Raw genomic sequence first — 19,788 nt, 5'->3', positions numbered from 1 at the left:
GTATGGATTCCTCTACAGACCGATTGACAACCCGCATGCCTGGCCGCGTGCGTACCTTTTAGGAATAAGTGTAGAGGGCAAGATCTGGCAGCAGCTCGGGCAGCCCACCCTCCATGGCGCTGCTCTAAGCGTTAGAACAAGTATAAGGTCCCTAAGGTTAGAACAAGCAGACGCAAAGAACCACTTATATTTCAAAAAGACAGTATAAACTTGACCCAAAACACTTGTTTCAGTGCTTTATCTCATAATCTCACACAAGGGCTTATGTTCTACCAGTGGAAATGGCGTTTTCTGGGTATGCGCAGGAACCTTGTGGTCTTTACCTGCAGGAAAATGAAAAGAAGAAATTAAAAATGACCTATTCTGGAAAAAAAAAAACAAGTGAGTTGAATTCGCCTGGGCTGCATTCAGCTCCAGAAAGCTTGCAGCAGGCTGGGGATACGCCGTTACGTTTGTTCCCCGCTGCCAGGACCCTGGGATGGCCGGGGCAAGGGCAGGAGCCGTGGCTGGGGCGGGATCTGCGTCTGTCCTGCTGTATTCCCGGGCATCTCTGCCCACTGGGGCCTCCCCGCTGGGAGAGGAGATGCAGGAAAACTCAGGGTGGCTGGGGCGTACTGAGTGCTCTTTTGTTCCCCAGGTTCTGCCAAGGCTTAAATAAGGGGGTTCGTTTGGAAGCTGCAGGAATCAGCAGACAAATACTTACAGCGCTGTTTCACTTGATTTTTTGAAGCACTGAAAATAAAGAAACAGTCTGGTTATCTTTTGTATTTCCTGGCCCTAGGGATATTTTTACTAATATCTTGTAAGTGTTTAACGCCGTCCACCGTAAGATATCTCATATTTGCTTTATCTACTGGTAATTGTAAAGCAGGAGGTAGTACATAGCAGTTCTCTAACAGGGGAAAGCGACACTACAAAGTAGCATAGAAAAGATTAAAAAAACCCAGGGCATTGCAGCAAATCAATACCATTTTTTTTCCTAAGAAACTAGAGCTTTCCATACCTTAAAAATTTTATCTCTTCGAGCCACAATTCCAAAAAGTACCGTGACCGTAACCACCACGACAGCAGCAATAACGGCCTCCATGGGAAAAACGGGTTTTTTATCTGTCAAGAGGGAGAGGAGGTTGAATATGCGACAGATTGGTGCAGTCATATAAAACAGAACATTTCACAGAACTGCGGAAAGACACATTTCTTTTCCCGTGGCTGTCACTGCTGATTTGAACTGTTGCTCTCCCTGCTGCCCGCAGACTGACTGTGTGGATTAGTCCACTGGAAAGGAGGGTGCCGAGCCCGTATTTGAGCGGATTGAAGGAAGAATTGGAACGTCAGTCCCTGAAGAAGAAGATCCCCACAGCACTTTTATGCGTGGGAGTAAGGGTGTCCAGCCGTATCACTGACACGGCTAACGATGCTTTCTTCCCTGAGAGTACAGAAATGCGAGGGGCCCGGACGCTGCGTGAGAAATGGGTGCCTGGTGGGTCACCTCACTTCGTGTCACCTGCCCGAGGCCTGAGCATCCCGCCCCTGCGAGGTCTCCACCTCCCTGTTGTCCACTTGTAGTCACCTCTGTGACTTGTAGGCACTCCCTGTTGTAGTCACTTCTGGAGGACAACTACTCTCTCTTGCCTTAAGCGGCTCTTTCGGCATGACACAATACTATGGCCGGACTAAGAAGCTTCAAGTAAGACCTAAGGTGCTTTAAACCACACTTGGATGTGCCCTGTCAGCGTGGGAAGTGAGACCGTGGGATGAGCCCGCCTCAGGTCACACTCGCCAAGTGACTTTGAATAACAGGTAGAGCTGGAAATGCCCTTCCTGGTGCCGTGGTCCCAGGCACGGGTGCAAGGAGAGCTCCCCGCCGTTGCTGTGCCCTCAGAAGTTAATGTGGGGAATTTACCACATTCCACTTACACTTTTTAATATAAATGGATTGCGATCATTAAAAAAGAGAATGGAGAGTTATTTGTAAAGCTTATGGTTTGGCAGCAGCCTTGTTACCTTCAACGATCAGGTGGAAATCCTTTCTCCCCTCTCCCAGAGGAGATTTCACCACGCAGGTGTAGGTGCCGTTGTCAGACTTCTGTACTTTTATGATCGAGAGCTGAAAGACCTCGCTGGTCTGGTACAGCTGGTAACGGTTTTGCTCTAGGGTCAAGGAGTTGTTGTTCTTATACCAAGCTGTTTGGGCCTGAGGGTTGGATTTGGCGTTGCAGGACATAGTGACGTCTTTCTCTTCTTCAGTTCGGAGGGACTCTTCTCCAGAGAGCTGGGGAGGAACTGTTCACGGTAATGCCGTTCAATAGGTCATTAATAACGCTGCTCACCATTTAACACAAAATAAGTTCCCGTCACACATCCCTTGTGCACCGTGTTCAGTGGCGTAACACATCACAGTTCACAGAACCACAGAATGGCAGGGGCTGGAAGGGACCTCTGGAGATCACCCAGTCCAACCCCTGCCAGAGCAGGGTCACCCAGAGCAGGTGGCACAGGAACGCGTCCAGGCGGGGTTGGAATGTCTCCAGAGACGGAGACTCCCCCACCTCTATGGGCAGCGTGTTCCAGTGCTCTGGAACCCTCACAGTGAAGCAGTTCCTCCTCCTGTTGAGATGGAACTTCCTATGCTCAAGTTTGTGCCCGTTCGGTTGTGCAGCCCTTCGTGATCCCTGGCAATCAGCAGGGCAATCAGTGGCAGAGACAGTCACTCCCGTGACTCCTCTGCCCTGACTTGTATCCTAGGTGGAGGCAGGGACGTATCCAGAACATCTTACTTAAGGGCCCACCCACTCCCCATAAAACAGGCGTTAGATCAGGCCATAACCACCGCTGTGGAGAGGGAGTGGCTTATCGGGTGAGTTATCTCCTCCTAAATGCATTTTTTCTTGGTGAAGACAGCGTACGAGGGTGCAAAACAGCCCGCCATCAGCTAGCGCCCGGACACCGAGCTGCTCAGCCCGTGATTTCCTCCCGCCCCGGCCGTTCTGCACAGTCATCCACCACCGCAACTCACACTGGACATCCAGCAGCACAGACACCTGGACAGACTTGTCCCGTGCCAGCTTGCACGTGAAGGTGACTCCATTGTCGGACTCAGTGACTGGGGATACGCAGATGTTACTGACGTTCACTTTATTCCCATCTTTCAGATCCACTTGCCCGTCTCCTCGGTACCAGAGCAGCTCCTCGGCCTGGCTGCTGTTCTGCACGAGGCAGGAGAGGGAGACGGGAGGGCCAAGCGTTGTAGACAGGGAGAAATCAGCAACGTGGTTATTTACAGACAGTTCCAAACCTGCAAAAGGAGGAGAACGAGGGCACTAAGCATCCTCGGCTGTACCCTCCCCGCAAAAGCCGCCCTGAGAGCTTCTCCAGGCTCTCCACCTTGGAGGAGGGACTGAGAGTTCCCGGCACCAGCCTAGCAGCTGGTTGTAGGTGGGACTTTAGTTTTTGAGACAAGAAGTTTTCTTCATCACAAAGCTCCCTCCACAGTTACGTAAAATCAAAGTCAGGCTTTTGCAAGTGACGGCAAAAACGCCGGGGCCTGACCTGTGATAACAAAACGTCTGAAAACCAGCAGTGACCGTGGAACACACACGCAGCAAAAGAGCGTCCCCATCCCGCCAGTCTTGCTCACCCTCTTGCTGCAGATCACCCTTGCAGCACGCACCTGCGCCCCCGGTTTTGTGCTCGTGGTTTGATGCGCTGTGTTGGGGTTGGAGCTGAACGCGCTTAAGAACATAAAAGAACATAAAACAGCTAATCAGCCCCTCAGCTGCCCGCCGGCCAGCCTGAGCCCCGCTGTTGGAGAGCTGCAGTTTGTCCATTGTACAAACCTCAGGACACATTAAACGAAGGACCAGTGTGGGAAATAAATATTTTGTAAGGGGCTGAAATTCGCTCCTGTAGCCTGTCATAGATTAATGAACTAAAAATATAACTTAGAATATAAAGGCACTATAATCCGTTGAATATAAAAAAGTCTGAAGCTCCCTGTCTCTTCCCAGGTGGCCAGAGCGATCACGCTTTTCACTTCTTGGAGCCGGTTTGAAAACGGTGGCCTCTTTGTTGTCCCTCTTTGGGACGACAGCTTCACCCTTGCGCAGCTGCGGCGATAACGTTGGCAAAGGCTGAAGCTTCCCCATTCCCTTCTCCGCTACTCTCGGAATCAGAGGCCAGTATTCAGAGAGTCCCCCGGGGGTGACCTCCAGAACACCTGGAAGCGGGGATGCTGGTGTGGCACGTCACCCCGGACACTGCCCAACCCCGGAGAGTTTCGCGTGTCGGCATGATGGACAAAGCCACCACGGATTTTTTTCTGGTGCTTACCTGTGGCTACGCATGCCAAAAAGCAGACGGCAAGGACCGGCACTTCAGAGGGGACGGCGAGGCTGCTCCGCGGCGCCATCTCGGAGGAGCCCAGCTGGCGTCTGTTGGAGACAAGGTCACGGCGTTGCTGCCTGGGCTCGGGGCTCGCGGGGGGTTAATCGCTCGCTGCCGTCAGCCGCCCCGGGGAGAGCCCTTACAGACAGGGACGGGGGCTCCAGGGAATACACTAAATCGATTCGTCGCAGGACCTTTTTCCAGTTCGGAGCAGAATCAAGGGGGTTTACGTCTCTAATCTCTGTTGCAGGAGTTTGTTGTCTCCAGTCACCCATCTGCCAGGGGAACCCGGCTCTGGGTCGTGTAACACCCAACTTACCTTGGTGAGAGTCCCTGGAGAGGCTGTTTCTGCTAAGAAATGCACAGCTCTTTCCCTTCCTTATTTATAAGGTCTGAATTTTAATATTTTATGGTAGCTCAGTAAGAAGCGAGTCCATAAAATGGGTTCAAGGCCTCGTTCAGTCCCTGGATTTCTGTGCTCCCAGAATACTGAAGAAAAGTATTTGCCGGGCTTTCCGTTTTATGAGATTTGCCGAGGCAATGAGTAACTAATGAGAGAGTTCCTGCATCAGCCATAAAGACCTTCAGCCAAAAATAATACCTTTTCCCTCTCAGTTTTCTGGGTGTTCACGACACTGTTTCAAGCCGTGGGAAGTTTATCCTAGATTATCCTAGAGCGGGAGTAGACTCTGATTTGCCCCTTCCTGCCCAAAGCTCTGTCGCTGTGTCCTCCTTTGACTGAAAAATGAGAAAACGGACTGATTCAGACTTTGAACTGCGCGTTGGCAGAGGATTGAGCTGCTCACCGGTGTGTGTCCCCAGGCTGCTGCTGGGGTTAGCTCAGCCCTGGGTGCCCCCCGAGGAAGAGCGAGGGTCCCCCCACTGCTGGGACGCCTGGGTGGATGGGCTGCCTGTCTGCTGAAGCACTCGGCTACGGGGAAATCGGTGTCTGAAATTGCCTGCTTATGGTTCAGCAGGATGACGGGGACGTGGTTGGGAAGGATGGGGTCCTCCCAGCCTCCGGAACGTTTCCTCCCCACCGTCAGTGTCCCCGCAGGCAAAGGGCACGTCGCTCAGCAAGAACTGGCTCCGCAGAGCCATAAAGTGCATTTCACGAGCAGGAGGAGCCTGGGACGCGTCCTCGGCATTGCCTTCGCCCGCAGCCGTGGTGGCCCAGCTCAGGGGCGCAGCGGTGGGCGGCCGGGGCTCCTGCTCCGTGGCCGGCTGCGCGCGGAGAGCACAGGAGCGTGCAGCACGATTTATTCGCGGGTCTGTTGCAAACATGGGTCACCTTTGAGTGTTTCTTTATATAACTTTTTCTGAGTTTATTGTTTTACCTTTAAAACTGACAGGGAATCATTTTCTGTTAAAAAATATATGTGTATAAAAGTCCCTTAAAGAGACAGTACTCACCTTCTAGAAAAATGCTGGTTTAGAAATTAGTGTCCAGCCTTTAACTCACTTTTTACCTTCAAACTTGATTTAAGACATGCTAAGAAATAAATTTAGCTTCTTCCACCATTTTTAGGAAGTTATATATGCTGTCCTTGTAAGCATTCGGCTAAATCTTGGCGTACGGTCCGGTACAAACTTCAGTCAAAATGCTCTTCCAAAGAGTAAAGTGATCTTTGTGGTTCGGTATTAAGCTGGGGTGAAATAGAGACGGGGGGGAGCGGGGGGAGGAACGGGCTGGGAATCGGCTCGTGGGCTCCTGCCAAGGCGTGAGCCAAAGGCGGGAGAGTGCGGGGAGGTCTGAGCTCCCCCTGGGCACTGCGATGATGCTCCCGGAGAAGGAGGAGGTGTTTGGAGTAAGGGAAGATGTAGAGAATGGACGCGTGGAGTTTTGGGGTATTTTTTTCTTTTTTTTTTGTCTGGAAAGGAGAGTGAAGGAAAAGACTGGCGGAGAACAGCTGTTCTGTGGCGGGTTTGTCATGTTGCGAGGCACAGCATCGCCTGGGACCTGGGAAGAATTGTGTCCCAGGTTTGCGGCAGGTCTGTGTGACGGGCGGCAAGGTGAGCTCAGGATCACCCGGTTGACGTTTTGTCAACAATGGCAACGGCAGGATCCTGTTTTGCAATGGGCTTCGAGATGTGCTGGAAGAAGAGAGACCAGAAAAGCAAGGTGTTACTTGGCCAGAGGCACCGAAAGGCAGCATTTTCAAACTGATAAGAATTACTTTCACAATGGCTTTTTATACTTTTCTTTTTACACGGGGCGTAATTATCTCGTGGGTGTCTAATTACTGAGGTCTAGGGTTTTGTGGGTTGCGTTATCCACCTTTCCATTACGTTTAGGAGGGACATAAACCTCATGTTCCAGAATGTAGAGCAGCCACAGATGACTCAGACTGGGAGGAACCTCTTCGGTGAGGCGGATACTCCGGAACTCTCCGCGGCAAAGGGTCCAGCCCTCTCGTTTGAGCAGTTTGGATCGGGCACCGTCAGGGCTGGATTAGACACACCGTGGGCTGGAGCCAGAGCAATCCACCACCCCGGTTCCTGCTTCTCATCCCGCTGGCAACAGTGGACCGACAAACCCAGAATAAGACGGATGTTTAATATGAGACTGACCACTCCCGAAAGGAATCCATTAATAAACACCAGCCTATTCCTGGGTGTAATCCAAGCTTTAGAAACCCGAGAAGAGAAGATTTAGAACATGATAGAGATTGGGAAGAAGTCTCTTTTCCACTGGGTCTCCTACTCCAAACTTCACGGCAGTTTGGGTACCGCGCGGTTACCCCCAGCGCCTGCAGGGCCAGGGGGCACAACGCTAATCCCCGGCACTTGCACCGGGCAGGCGAGAACTCCCTTTGTATTCAGCAGCCTTGTGAGGGCTGAAGGTTGCTCTGGGAGCCCGGGGCATAGCAGGATCTGCACAGACGTGTGGAAGCTGGGGATCGTATCTGTGGGTTGCTTTGTCGGGCAAAACAACGCCTGTAACACAGCTGTAATCCCGCTCCAGAAAACACGTTTCTGCAACCGCGCCTGAGGCTCCGCTCAGAGGCTGCTCCTGTCTCCCCGCTCCTTGTGGTTCCCTGCTCCTAATCCCTTTTTAATATGCGGTGCTACATATTTTGCAACACTTCCATTGTTGGGGGAATGACTGTAACACCCAAACCCACTGCCTCTGCTTGCCAGATAGCTGGGCTGGAAAGCGCGGCTGTCAGGGAACGCGACTTGAACTTACTCGACGCTCCTGCTCCCTCCCACAAAACCCATTTTTCCCCCAAGTATAAAGATCATGAAGATGCGAAGTGCCCTGATTCCTCAGACGCCTGGCCCATACCCTCCATATCGCCCGCTGTTAAGGATAGACAGTTCTCAAGTGTTTTTTTCATAATTTTGTAAATAATTCTATTCTCTGCTGGTCATTCTAGAAAAGGTCCCACATTGTGACATGGAACGCAGAGGAATGATAAGTGGTTTTTATTCTCGGGAAGGAACAAGAATAGCAAAAAGAGCACCAAATCCGTGAATATTTTGATATTTTAAAACAAATTGCGTAGAGGGCATTAAACATTCAAATGAAAAGTAGGCGTTAATGAAGAAACGGATTCTGAGTAAAGCCAAGAGAAGCCCTCAGGAAGGTGAAGCTCCAGCACAAGTGTTGGACGCGGATGCCATCTGCTGGATACCCACCCCTGGGCGCTGCCAGCCCTGCAGGAGAGTGTCCTGGGGGGAGTCACCTTCTCCCAGCCCTGGAAACAGGACGAGATCCCTGTGATCACCACGGCAGAAGCTCAGAGACAGTAAATCCTGCGGGAAGCTAAAGCAATGGGCACGGACATGGACTTCTGGACAGGGCTGCCGAAAGCTTTGGGCTCAGATGAGCATGAGGAGGAGGAGGAGGATGCATTTCTGAGATTATTTTTTTCCACCGGCGTTGTGGGAAGTCCCCCGCGGAGTCTGTGCTCCTGGTGACGCAACAAGGAACCATATCCTGGGCTTTTACTGATACTGCTATACTCGTATTTCTCTTTCAGAAGCGTGAGTAAATTAGGCTTCGAGAACCTCATCTCTCTAAAATCATCACATTAAACAATCGCTCCTACGTCTTTTAAACTCTTCCTCTTCGAAGTGTGTGCAAGAAATGGAAAAACCATGTTCCAGGAGGGGAAGTCTAACCTTTAATCAAGAGCATCGAGGCACTTGCCGGTGTCTGCTGGGCGGTGCAGAGAGCAGCCGGGGACGGTGGGAACCCTTCGGACTGTGCACGGAAGCCCCAGCAAATCGCTGCAGCGCAGGCGGCACGGCTGGCCCTTCCCAGCAGTCAGCACCGGTCCCCCTCTCTCCGAGCTGCTCTGAGAAATATGGTCCCAAATAAAAGGAAATGTGAAAAGAACTTGGCATTAAATTAGCCATATAGGTCCCCCGCAGGAGATAAAAGTGACTTATCTGTATTAAATTCCACTTAAATGTTGGCCCTTGTCGTTTCCCCTCCAGGGAGTCCTGGTTAGCAGCTGTCAGCGTTCACACCTGGCAGCGCTCGGGGGGATTAATACTATTAGTCTTTGCTTTGCATCATCCACTCGTGAAACTCCATTTTCTACTTGATCGAACCGATTTGAAGGCGCTCGCCCGCCTCAGGCACAGGGTAAGACCGTATCGTAGCAGAGATCATCTGCCAGGTTGCCATGACTTTGTTCTTTTTCTGGGCAGAAAACCTGCCTCTGCCACAATGGGCTGGACTTCAGGGGGGTTTTGTTTTCCTCTGGGAAACAAAAATGCCTGAGGATGATGCTAAGCCGGGGTGCCTGTTTCTTGCCTGTTTTAGATGTTCTTTGATGGCCAGCACAGGACATTCCCTAGCAGTATTCCCAGATCTGCTGCTTTTTCAAGACTATATTCTGCTGTAGCTGCTCTCCAGCCTGGATCTCGGATATTTTTGTCTACCTAGGAACTTTCATCACCAGTGGGATTTCTTGGAAGTGCTGTGCTGGAAAACCAAGTGCTGATTTGATCTAGTGAAATGCTGCCAAACTGTATTAGCAGCTCTAACTTCCCTGCTGTGGCGTCATCCCTCCTTCCTCGTGCGAAGAACCTGCAGAGACCGAGCTGCTCCATCTTTCCAGTTCACGGGGAACCACGTGCTGCCCAGCCTTCAGGAGGAAACCTCCTTCCTCCTCTGTGGCTAGAACCACTGCAGGGGCTTTTGTAAGGGAAAAGCCACAGCCCCTGAGGAACCACCTTCTGGAGTGCGGGGATGAAGCACGAGCACAGGGAAGAGCTGAGGAGGAAGAGGAGGAGGAGGAGGCGGCTCCTTGCAGGTTGGTCCCTAATCTACGGTCTTGCTGACCCAGGGATCCGGAAGACAGAGCTCTCTTAGGTTGTCCCAAGGAAATGAGAAGGTTTTGTTGTTACTGGCCGCTGAGAAAAGGAGTGGATGAGTCACCAGTCTTCTGCCACATGCTGCTTTTACAATTGGTTTGTTGAAATTCCAGACAACTGGGCTTTTATCAGCGAAAAAGGGAAATGAGCTCAGTTACTCCGTGTAAATCCAGAGCAATTTATCTGTAGACTGAGGGCTTAAACCGATGAAACAGTGATCACTTTTGAGACAGACAAATTCCCTCTTGACGTTCCTTCTCCCTTTTGGTTTAAGAACGTCCTGATGACCAAGGTCTTTTGGCTTTTCCAGTTTAATTAGATCTGGGGCATCTTTCTGACAGGTAATCCCTGGTCCCTGCTTGTCCTTCTCCTAATGACTGCGCAGCGCAGAGGAGCCCCAAGAAAGAGAAGCCAATTTACTCTCCTTCTCCTTGGGGCCCTTTTGGTGCTGTACCACGCTTGGCTTCCACAAAGCTTTGCACCATCTGATCTCTCACGCAAAGGATCCTGGAATGCAGCGAGAAGAAAGAGTCATACCACTGACGGTTCCCCTGAAAGTCAGTTTTATTTGCGAGACTCGGGGCGTGTGTCTCCAACAGGAAATGCCAGAGCTGGGAAGCAGATGTCTACATGAGATACTACCAAAAAGTTAAACAGGAATCGACACGACCTGCTGTCGGAGATGGCCACTTTCAATGTTTTATGGACTGCGATGCGTTTTGCAGAGTCAGCACTTCTGCCTGTTATTCCTTATCATCTCGCCTGCCTCAGAAAAGGAATTAGCAAAGATCTGAATGGAGGGAGCCCCACAGTACTATTTATATATCTTCTCAGGCACCCCGTTCTGCCGCAGCTCACCGTACAGCAACGTGCCACACAAAACATCAAAGGGTGTTAAAATGCCTTTAATCCCCTGGAGGTCCGGTCTGAGCTGGTGGCGCAGTCGGGACAGGCCACATGCGCTTCCCTCCAGGAAGACGGGCATCGGGAGCCGCACTTTGGCCCCCGGGAACCGCAGCTTGTCACCGTGCCAAGGCAAGAGGCCACCCTGCTCCTTTCAGCTCCAGCCATGTTTGCATTTAGGCTTTAATATATTATATTATATTGTTATTTATGTTGTGTTGTGTTGTGTTGTGTTGTGTTGTGTTGTATTATATTATATTATATTATATTATATTATATTATATTATATTATATTATATTATATTATGTTTAGGCTTTCTTAGCACAAGAAGGACATGGATCTGTTGGAGTGAAGCCAGAGGAGGCCACAGAGATGCTCCGAGGGCTGGAGCCCCCCTCCTGTGAGGACAGACTGAGAGAGCTGGGGTTGTTCATCCTGGAGAAGGCTCCGGGGAGACCTTGTAGTGGCCTTCCAGTACCTGAAGGGGCCTACAGGAAAGCTGGGGAGGGGCTGTTTGCAAGGGCATGTGGTGACAGGACAAGGGGTAATAGCTTCAAACTGGCAGAGGGTAGATTTAGGTGAGATCTGAGGAAGAAATTCTTTAATCTGAGGGCGGTGAGCCCCTGGCCCAGGTTGCCCAGAGAAGCTGTGGCTGCCCCATCCCTGGAGGGGTTCAAGGCCAGGTTGGACGGGGCTTGGAGCAGCCTGGTGTGGTGGGAGGTGTCCCCGCCCAGGGCAGGGGGTGGCACTGGGGGGGCTTTAACGTCCCTTCCAGCTCGAACCATCCTGTGATTCTATGATTTATCTTTCGGAGGGGCTTCTGCTGCAACAGCGTGCCGTGACACCCCTCCGAGGTACGGGGAGCATCGCCGTGCGCTGGTCTTTGCCCCCCTGTATGCAATAACTCGGTTTTGGGTTATTACTACTGTCTGCGGCACCGGTGAGCGCCGTGGCGGGGCCCGGCGGGGGCTGTCGGGAGGGGGGGCACTGGGCGCGGGACGCCGAAGGCCGCTTTGTCCCGAGGGAGGAATTACAGTGACCTCCTCGGGGACCGCAGCCGGTTGTCGCCGCCGCCGCCCCCCCCGCCGCCGGCGGCCCGGCCCCGCGCCCGCCGCCCCGGGGGCAGCGCGGGCCACCACTGCGGCGCGGCCGGCAGGGGGCGCCGCAGCGCTCCCGACGCCCCACCTCCTCGTGACGCAGCGCTCCCCGCCTCCTCTCATTGGTCCCTCGCCGCCTCGCCCTAGCGGCACCCCTCTCCCGGCCGTCGCTCATTGGCTGGCGGAGGAAGGAGCGCCCGCCCCTGGGCGGGGCCAGCTCTCACCGCCTCCTCCCGCTGCCCGGCGGCTCGGCGGAGCGGTGAGGCCGGGCGTGCGGCGGGGCCATGGCGAGCGCGGCGCGGGGGCTCGGCCGGCGGCGGGGGCCGCTGCTCCCGCTTCTCTGCGCGCTGCTGCTGCTGGGCCCGGCCCGCGCCGCACACATCAAGAAGGCGGAGGCGGCGGCGCCCGGCGAGGCGCTGCGGTACCTGCACTCGGCCGAGCTGGGCGAGGCGCTGCGGGCGCTGGCGGCCGCGGCCCCCCCGGGCCTGGCGCGGCTCTTCAGCATCGGCCAGTCGGTGGAGGGGAGGCCGCTGTGGGTGCTGCGCCTGACGGCGGGGCTGGGGCCGGAGCGGGCCGGCGAGGAGCCCGGCGGCGCGGCCCTGCCCGGGCGGCCGCAGGTGAAGCTGGTGGGGAACATGCACGGGGACGAGCCGCTGGCCCGGCCGCTGCTGCTCCGCCTGGCCCAGGAGCTGGTGCGGGGCTGGGCCGGCGGCGAGGAGCGCATCGTCCGCCTGCTCAACACCACCGACCTCTACCTGCTGCCCAGCCTCAACCCCGACGGCTTCGAGCGCGCCCGGGAGGGCGATTGCGGCGGCGGCGGCGCGGAGGGCGGCCGGGAGAACAGCCGCGGCCGCGACCTCAACCGCAGCTTCCCCGACCAGTTCGGCATCGCCGAGCCCGACCTGGAGCCCGTCCCCGAGGTGCGAGCTCTCATCGCATGGATGCGCCGCAACAAGTGAGTGCTGCCCGGACCGGCCCCCTCCAACCCCCGCGCCCGGCACGGCCGGCACCGCGCTCCGGGAGAGGGGACCCTCGGCTCCGCTGCTGGCGGCCTCCGCTCGCTTTCGGCCCTTCCCGGTCCTTCCCAGCAGGGCTTGGGGGGGAAAAACGCCACTTCCCACCATAGAACGGTTTGGGTTGGAAGGGACCTTAAAGCCCACCCAGTGCCACCCCCTGCCCTGGGCAGGGACACCTCCCACCAGCCCAGGTTGCTCCAAGCCCCGTCCAGCCTGGCCTTGAACCCCTCCAGGGATGGGGCAGCCACAGCTTCTCTGGGCAACCTGGGCCAGGGGCTCAGCACCCTCACAGCAAAGAATTTCTTCCTGAGATCTCATCTAAATCTCTTCTCTGCCAGTTTAAAACCATTCCCCCTCATCTTTTTGCTACACTCCCTCTGACAAAGAGTCTCTCCCCATCCTTCCAGTTTCTCCCCAGCCTGCCTCCTGTGCTGGGCTGGGCTGTTTTTGCAGCTGGGCTAACCCTGGTGCCAGCTGAGCGGGTCGGTGGCCACAGTTTGCCATGCACCTGCAGAGGAGCCACCCTAGCCCCTCTGGGTACAGCCCCTGCCTCTGTGGCCATCTGTGTGTCTCCATTCTCTGGGAACCCACAGCTGGAAACTCTTGTCCGCTTCGTCTTCAGCTTGTCTGTGGGTCTTGCTCTTGGGGCCGATAATGCTTTCACCACGAGCTATGGGATGCTTAAAATATTTGGGGTTAAGTACATAACTTCGGGGTACAGATATGTCAACAGAAGAGTTGTGTGGAGCAGGGCTTCCCCCATCTTCGTGTTTGATGGAAAATTCCTTGGATTTAGCAATAATGCTCTGTGCAGCAGCGTTTCCAAGTGCAGTCCCTGCTCCTGCAGCCCTCATCCCCATCTGTCCTCCTGTGGAAGCATGCAGGACCGGGCCTTCAGTGCCCACGCTGGCCCATTGGGCTCTGGCCTGCTGAGGGGGTGAATGGTGGGAAGCTGCTGTGTCCGGAGCTGGGGAGCTGGTGCCTGGGAAGCCCAGCTCTGGTTAGGGGCCCTGGGAAGTGCAGCGGCCAGGCTGGGCACTGGCTCTTCATTTGCTGGGTGTTCTTTAGAGAGCTGCGGAAGGTCCAGACCACTAAGGTCAGCCCACCCAACCATGTGAAGTTGTGCAGAGAAAGCCAAAATGCAAAGTCTGATCGGATACGAGCAACGCACTGAAATGAACTGTGGCCCTCTTCCCAAAATGGGGATAGAGAGGAATGGAGGGGGGATGGCCCATGGCCACGGTGGGCTCTAGGGCTTTGGTTGGATCCAGCCAACACGCACAACATAAAGCAGCAACATTTGCTTGGATAAACTATCTTTGTTGAAACTTGGTGGATGGTGGTTATTGCTCTAGAGGAATTGCGTGAACTGCACCAGTAATTGCTTGTCCTAAAAATCCTTTAGGGCAGCTCTGATGCAGCGGTCTGCATCAAAATCCCTCCAGACTTGGTTCAACTCAAAATTAGTTACTAGGGAAACTCATGCACATTCTTAATATAACTTTGAAAATACCTTATTTTTATTTTTTGGTAAGCGTTGGAGGTGGGATTTGCAGGTAAGCCAAGGTGAAACGCAGGAGGAACAGGGTGCCTTGTGCATCCCTCTGCCTGGCAGCACCAGTTAATGCTGGTACGGTTGTTAAACTAACATAACCACTGATAGAAAAATGAAGGAGTAAACAGAACTGTTTGATCAAAAAAAAAAAAAGATATACCGGAGGGGGTGTAACGCAATTCGTGTGCGCTATTTTAAGCAAGGCAAAGGTATTGGTCACGTTACCTCTGCTCGGAACCTAAATCCCATTTGACCGGATGAGGAGGAGAGCTCTTTCCCCCCTCCACGCTCTGTTTGGTGGAAAGAGAAGGAGCAGAGACAACTACCTTTGGGGAATCATTGCAATGCTTACGCTGCCTGTGCTCAAATTGAAGTGTGATATAGGGCACGCTGTGCTGTGTTTTCTGACTTGGGTTTTTAACGCCTCTGTCACACGTCCAGATTTTACTTACGCAAGTCAGTTCTGTTGTACGTACCAGGCCTTGCTCAAAGCTTGACGAAGAGCCGTGTATATCGCTTTATGCGCAGGGCGCTGCTCGTCTGTCACCGGGTTTGAGGGCTCTGTCTTAGGCTGAAGCAAGAAACTTGTTTCATCTCCAGTAATGCCAGATGTCAGTTTGGGGAGTGAATAAACCAGTCCTGAGAGTTGGTTTGTTGCAAAAAGCTGCTGATTTCTCCACCGTGCTCCCACCTGGATGCTGTTCAGATGCTCTGACAGTCCTACTTGCTGTGGTGGAGGTTGCTGTTAATACGAGGGGATACGTCTTCCAGGACGGCATATCTTTTTGTCCAACAGTAGCCGACGGACAAGTGCATATCTGTTAACGTAGCCTTGGTGTAGCTACAGCTTCATGGACGTTCTCCCTGCACAGGGCTGACGGAGCAGGGTCTGATCCCTTCCTCTTCCAAAGTAGCCTTACTGCTGGGCAGCTCGTCCAGCAGGCGCATTTTGCCTCATTAATCCCAAATAGAATTTGGAGGTTCCTGAGAATGCGTTTTGGGTGGGAAGGCAGCAGAATAACTGGTTGGGCGGCTGTAGCCGGCTTCCTGTTGAAGTTGTTCCAGTATGACGACTCTTCTCCTTCCCAACCCCAGGTTTCTGCTCTCCGGCAATCTGCATGGTGGCTCAGTGGTGGCAAGCTATCCCTATGACGACTCTCCCACGCATAAGCCCACAGGAGTCTACAGTAAATCAGCTGATGACGAAGTGTTCAAATATTTGGCAAAAGCTTATGCGTCCCATCACCCCATAATGAGAACTGGCAAACCCAATTGCCCCGACGAGGAGGGGGAGACCTTCCAAGACGGTATCACAAACGGCGCCCAGTGGTATGATGTAGAAGGTAAGCTGTGCTGGAGCATCACGCTAACTCTGCTCGTTTCGCTCACCTAACAGCGTCTGCCAGAAATAGTTTCTTGCTCCCATTGAGGGCTGACATCCAAACCAGAGCTGATGATCACAGGCGAGAGGACGGTGGGTGAAGTGATATTTTTAACTTCGAATGCGTTCTGGCAGCTCGAACTGAAGGGAAGCGGCATCACGGGCACACCAGTAAGGGCTTGATGAATCACAGCTTGGGAGATGTTTGTAGGGAAGAGATCACAGCAGACGGGAGGGATCTTCCTGACCCTGTTAGATGCTGGAGAGTTATCCTGCGTGCCGGAGGCTTGACTTGCCAAATGAATGTCGTTAGGTCTCCAGATGGTTGCTGAATTTTGATACGGGAAAGAGAAAGCTATTGTTAAAGGTATTTAACCAATGCTAATATTCTGTGAGGGTTTTTTTTTAACCTCCCAACTTGTAATTTTGTAAATGATTATAGAATAGCCTGCGGCAAAACTATGTATAATGATTTAAATGCGTGGTCTGAGCTAACCGCTGCCCTCGCTGGAAGTGGGGGAGGGAGCTTTTCTGTGAACTCTGCTGTTAGACCTGTGCAGATGGCAATACCCAGTACGGCCTGTTCTTGTCCACCAGTGCGGTGGGATCTAGAAGGGATCGCAAATTCGGTCTGCTGGGGCTTCCAGGAGAGCTCCTGTTCCCTCCATTAGGCAGCTGCTGTGGAGGTGATCTGACTATAAGCGAATTACCTCCCGGTGCCACCACTCTGCCTGTGTGGAGGTGGCTCAGACACACAGTGAGCTGCTCTGTGTGCGTCGGTTTTGCCAAAAATGGGATTTAAAGGGCAGTTTATGTGATGAGATGCTCTTATGGAAAAGGCTCTGTGGGCTGGCAGAAAGAGAAATCTTGGCCATGTCATTAGAAGTTACGCCATTGCCGTGGCTCCTCGGCGGATGTTGTACAACCGTGGTGCCACCAGGCACGGCAGGAACCTCTGTGGTGAGGACACAACAAAAACCTTGCATAAATGATCCCGAGAAGTTGCGTTGCTTTGCTGCCCCCGGACTGCTCTGCTTTCCCTCCTGCTAGGGCTGAGGGATGATGGCAGGAGTGCTGAGCAAGCCGTGAAATCGGGCATTATTTATTCCTTAGAGCTTACAGCTTAACAAATTCTAGTAAGACAGTGTCTTTCCACAACATGGGCTTCCAAAGCTGAGTCCTGTCTTAACCCTGCACCCACCTTGCTTGGGAAGGAGGGAGAGGGATCCAGCATCGGGCCTGAACACATCACCTCTGTTATTTCAGCGGTGGCTGAATCATTCCCCAGGATTTCACTGGTCAAATAGGATGTCGTGTTCAAATACGTTGCGGTTTTACCTCCCTCTCTAGCAGGTGTCTCCTTCCCTCCACCCTGCCAAGCACACCAGCCCTGGTGTTTGCTGGCTCAAGGTTCGCTCCGCTGCTGTGAAAAGTCCAGCGGGAGGAAGGTTTGTGTAATCTGGTGATTTTGCTTACGAGGGAACAGGATATCCTGGATGATCTCTGCTGCCTTGTTCTGCTGGCGCTTGTTATTGGCAAACATCTCCGTCATGAGGTTCGTTAGCTGCAGCTTGCTGCCCTTGTAATGAAGTGGGATAGGTGTGCTCCGAAGGGAGGGTGGTTCCAGAGCTTCGGGTCTGGGTTCCCCTGCCCCCAGAGAGCAGCATTTTTCACTGTAGCCTTAACTTCTTCATCCTGCTGCTAGGACGCGAGACGCCGGGCTCGTGCAAGGTTTGCTTGCGGCTGTGGCACTGGTGCCTTTGTCCTCGCAGCGAGCAGTTTCACCTACTTCCCTTTCACAGGAAATGACAAGGTGTGAACCGAAGACCCGTTTTCTCCGTGCTGCCGTCGCTGTGGTTTATAGTATGTCCAATATCCTCCAGCTCCCAGCCCCTGCGGAAACAAAGCCTTTCGCTGTGACAAGGCGCAGCCTCGGGCTCAGCACCGATGGCTGTAGGCGATTCACGGGCAGAGATTGCAGGGAGCGTGCGCTGACACCGGCTCTCAGAACGGGGCATTGCTGAAGTTGACAGACCTGCGGGGTTTCTCCCCGAAGTGGTAATTTACGTCTTGCTGCTGTGGAAGATGCACACGCGAAGGGTGATGGCCGCCCTTGGGGCACCTCCCAGGCTGGGGGTGGTTCGTGTAAAGTGTAACCCACAGGAGCTGAGATCCAGGGAAGAGCACGGGCAAACTAACCGGTACCGCAGAGGCCAGGACACGTGTATTTTGATGTTGTGTGAAGTTACTGTGTCCCTTCGGGGTTTTAGGAACAGGTTGCCCAGAGAAGCTGTGGCTGCCCCATCCCTGGAGGGGTTCAAGGCCAGGCTGGACGGGGCTTGGAGCAACCTGCGCTGGTGGGAGGTGTCCCTGCCCAGGGCAGGGGGTTGGAGTGAGATGATCTTTAAGGTCCCTTCCAACCCAAACCATTCTGTGACTTAGATTGGATGTTAGGAGAAATTTCTTCACTGAAAGGGTTATCAAGCCCAGGGAAGTGGTTGAGTCGCCATCCCTGGAGGTCTTTAAAAGGCATGTAGACGTGGTGCTGAGAGACAAGGGTTAGTGGTAACCTGGCAGCATTAGGGTAACGGTTGGACCTGATGGTCTTAAAGGTCTCTTCCAACCAAAATGATTCTGTAATTTATTTTTAGTAGCAGATGAAGAGCAGGCAAAGGGGAGTCAATCGTACGCCATGTGTGACAGAAGCAGCAAAACCACCACCGTGGCTGTGTTGAGTCATCTGCCGTGCTCACCTCTGTGCCAAGGACTGCTGAGGCGCGTACCCAGACCAGGAGGCCTTTCCCAGTGACTGCAGAGTTTAAATGTGCGATAAAATGAGGCTGGGGAAATCCCAGTACCCTGCGGGAGCCGGGCTGAACTCTAGAGATAACCAGAGCCCACGGTTCTGTGAACGGTGCGGGGCACGGCGTGTGGCCTCGGATCAGGTTGTGCCAGGAGAGACTGCGGGCTCCAAGTGAGCTAAAGCCAGGAAAAACAAAGAAATGAGAACATAATGTCTCAACAGGTGGAAATTTTCCTGCCACGTTTTATCATGTGAAATCAAACGTGCTGGAAAGCCAACTGCTGTGGCGTTCATTGTCCCAGAGTTACCAGTTCGGGTTTATGCTGGTGCCAGACCCCATTAACTTGCGTTTGAATTTGCAAACAGCCTCTTCTGTGTGTCAAACCGAGGTGGCAAGTACAAACCATCGGAGTAATTGTTAAGGTCAAGTGTGCGCAGAGAAAGATGGCTTTCCGCCAGACAGCTGAATTTGGCTTCTGCATTCCAGCTGCTATAGATAAGTCTGTGACTGGGGCGCTTTTTAGAGGCTATCTCTGTTGTACATGCTCTGACTCTTCCTTCCTTTTTAACCTCTTGGGGTTTTAACTACCAAGTGGCTGATTCAAATTAAGAAAATACACGCAAGTCTGGGCCGGCGTATGGTCCGCGTGATGTTTGGAAAGCAGTTAAGAAACTGTTTTAAGTCTTATCAGTGGGAAGGAGGTGCTTGCCTTTATTTTGTAAAGAGCCCAATTCAGAAACTGAATTCAATGTAGTGTTCAATAGGGTATTTTGTGGGCAGCTGTGGAAGGTCTTGTCCTTTACAGTCCCTTCCGAAGTTATTTTCCTTGCTGGTTTGACTGTCTCATGTCCAAGTGTTTGGGGTGTTTCTGGTGTCTATCAGAAGGGACTTCTCTGGTCGGAAGTGGATTTAGGTTACGTGTGTGCTTACTGGGTTGTTTTGGCTGTGGTTACTGGCCACACCGAGCTTCCGAACAGCTTTTAGTGCTGTCAAACTCATAAAATTAAAATGAGTGCTGAGAACAGTGGGTGCTCATGGCATCACTGTGGTGGCCTCTGTTTCCTGGGCATGGCAGAAGGCGGTTGCGCAGTGTGAGCTCTGGTAGAAGTTCTCGGCCATGTCTTTCTGGGATACGCACAATTAGCTGCCCTTATGTGTTCGTGTTTCCATAAAATACTTATTGCAAATTTTTCTTTCTTCTTGAGAAAAGGATTGGGGGTTTGAGGTTTGAAAAGGTTTGAGGGTCTGATGCCTCTTTTCACGTGTGACGTGGACTGCTGGTGGTGCAGCTCCTGGGGAGACTCTGCCCTTCTCGTT

The 19,788-nt window shown here is 53.1% G+C and overlaps 2 protein-coding genes across 4 annotated transcripts in view; one reads left to right on the top strand and one right to left on the bottom strand.

Moving 5' to 3' along the window:
• Positions 1-224: 224 nt before the first annotated feature.
• On the bottom strand, positions 225-5,165 carry TMIGD1 (transmembrane and immunoglobulin domain containing 1). Of its 3 annotated transcripts, none has more exons than XM_063341383.1 (7): positions 4,985-5,164; positions 4,330-4,430; positions 3,017-3,295; positions 2,005-2,283; positions 1,004-1,107; positions 704-732; positions 225-323 (listed from the first exon to the last, which is right to left on the bottom strand). In XM_063341383.1, the coding sequence occupies exons 2-7, from the start codon at positions 4,406-4,408 to the stop codon at positions 320-322; spliced, it is 774 nt and encodes a 257-aa protein (XP_063197453.1). In that variant the 5' UTR covers positions 4,409-4,430; positions 4,985-5,164; the 3' UTR covers positions 225-319. The 3 variants fall into 3 exon arrangements, with proteins under 3 accessions (XP_063197453.1, XP_063197452.1, XP_063197454.1); XM_063341382.1 differs by having other exon boundaries at positions 4,703-5,163; XM_063341384.1 differs by lacking the exon at positions 225-323 and having other exon boundaries at positions 700-732; positions 4,703-5,165.
• Positions 5,166-11,943: 6,778 nt separating this feature from the next.
• Positions 11,944-19,788, top strand: part of CPD (carboxypeptidase D) — a 28,437-nt gene continuing 20,592 nt past the window's right edge. Inside the window, exons 1-2 of the mRNA XM_063340867.1 lie at positions 11,944-12,670; positions 15,382-15,629. Of these exons, the coding sequence (XP_063196937.1) occupies positions 12,000-12,670; positions 15,382-15,629 (919 nt within the window). The 5' untranslated portion in view covers positions 11,944-11,999. The remainder of the gene's footprint in view (positions 12,671-15,381; positions 15,630-19,788) is intronic.

This window comes from Chroicocephalus ridibundus, chromosome 7, assembly GCF_963924245.1.
Source record: "Chroicocephalus ridibundus chromosome 7, bChrRid1.1, whole genome shotgun sequence".
Classification (NCBI taxonomy): Eukaryota; Metazoa; Chordata; class Aves; order Charadriiformes; family Laridae; genus Chroicocephalus; species Chroicocephalus ridibundus.
This window is presented reverse-complemented; position numbering and strand designations above follow the sequence as displayed.

Bases quoted from the DNA above. Each gene is read 5' to 3' on its own strand.
- TMIGD1 (XM_063341384.1), bottom strand. From the start codon at position 4,408: ATGGCGCCGCGGAGCAGCCTCGCCGTCCCCTCTGAAGTGCCGGTCCTT. The intron at 1,108-2,004 runs GTAACAAGGCTG...CCCTCTTGACAG, and splicing joins TTTCCACCTGATCGTTGAAG to ATAAAAAACCCGTTTTTCCC. The intron at 733-1,003 runs GTATGGAAAGCT...CTTTATTTTCAG, and splicing joins GAAGAGATAAAATTTTTAAG to TGCTTCAAAAAATCAAGTGA.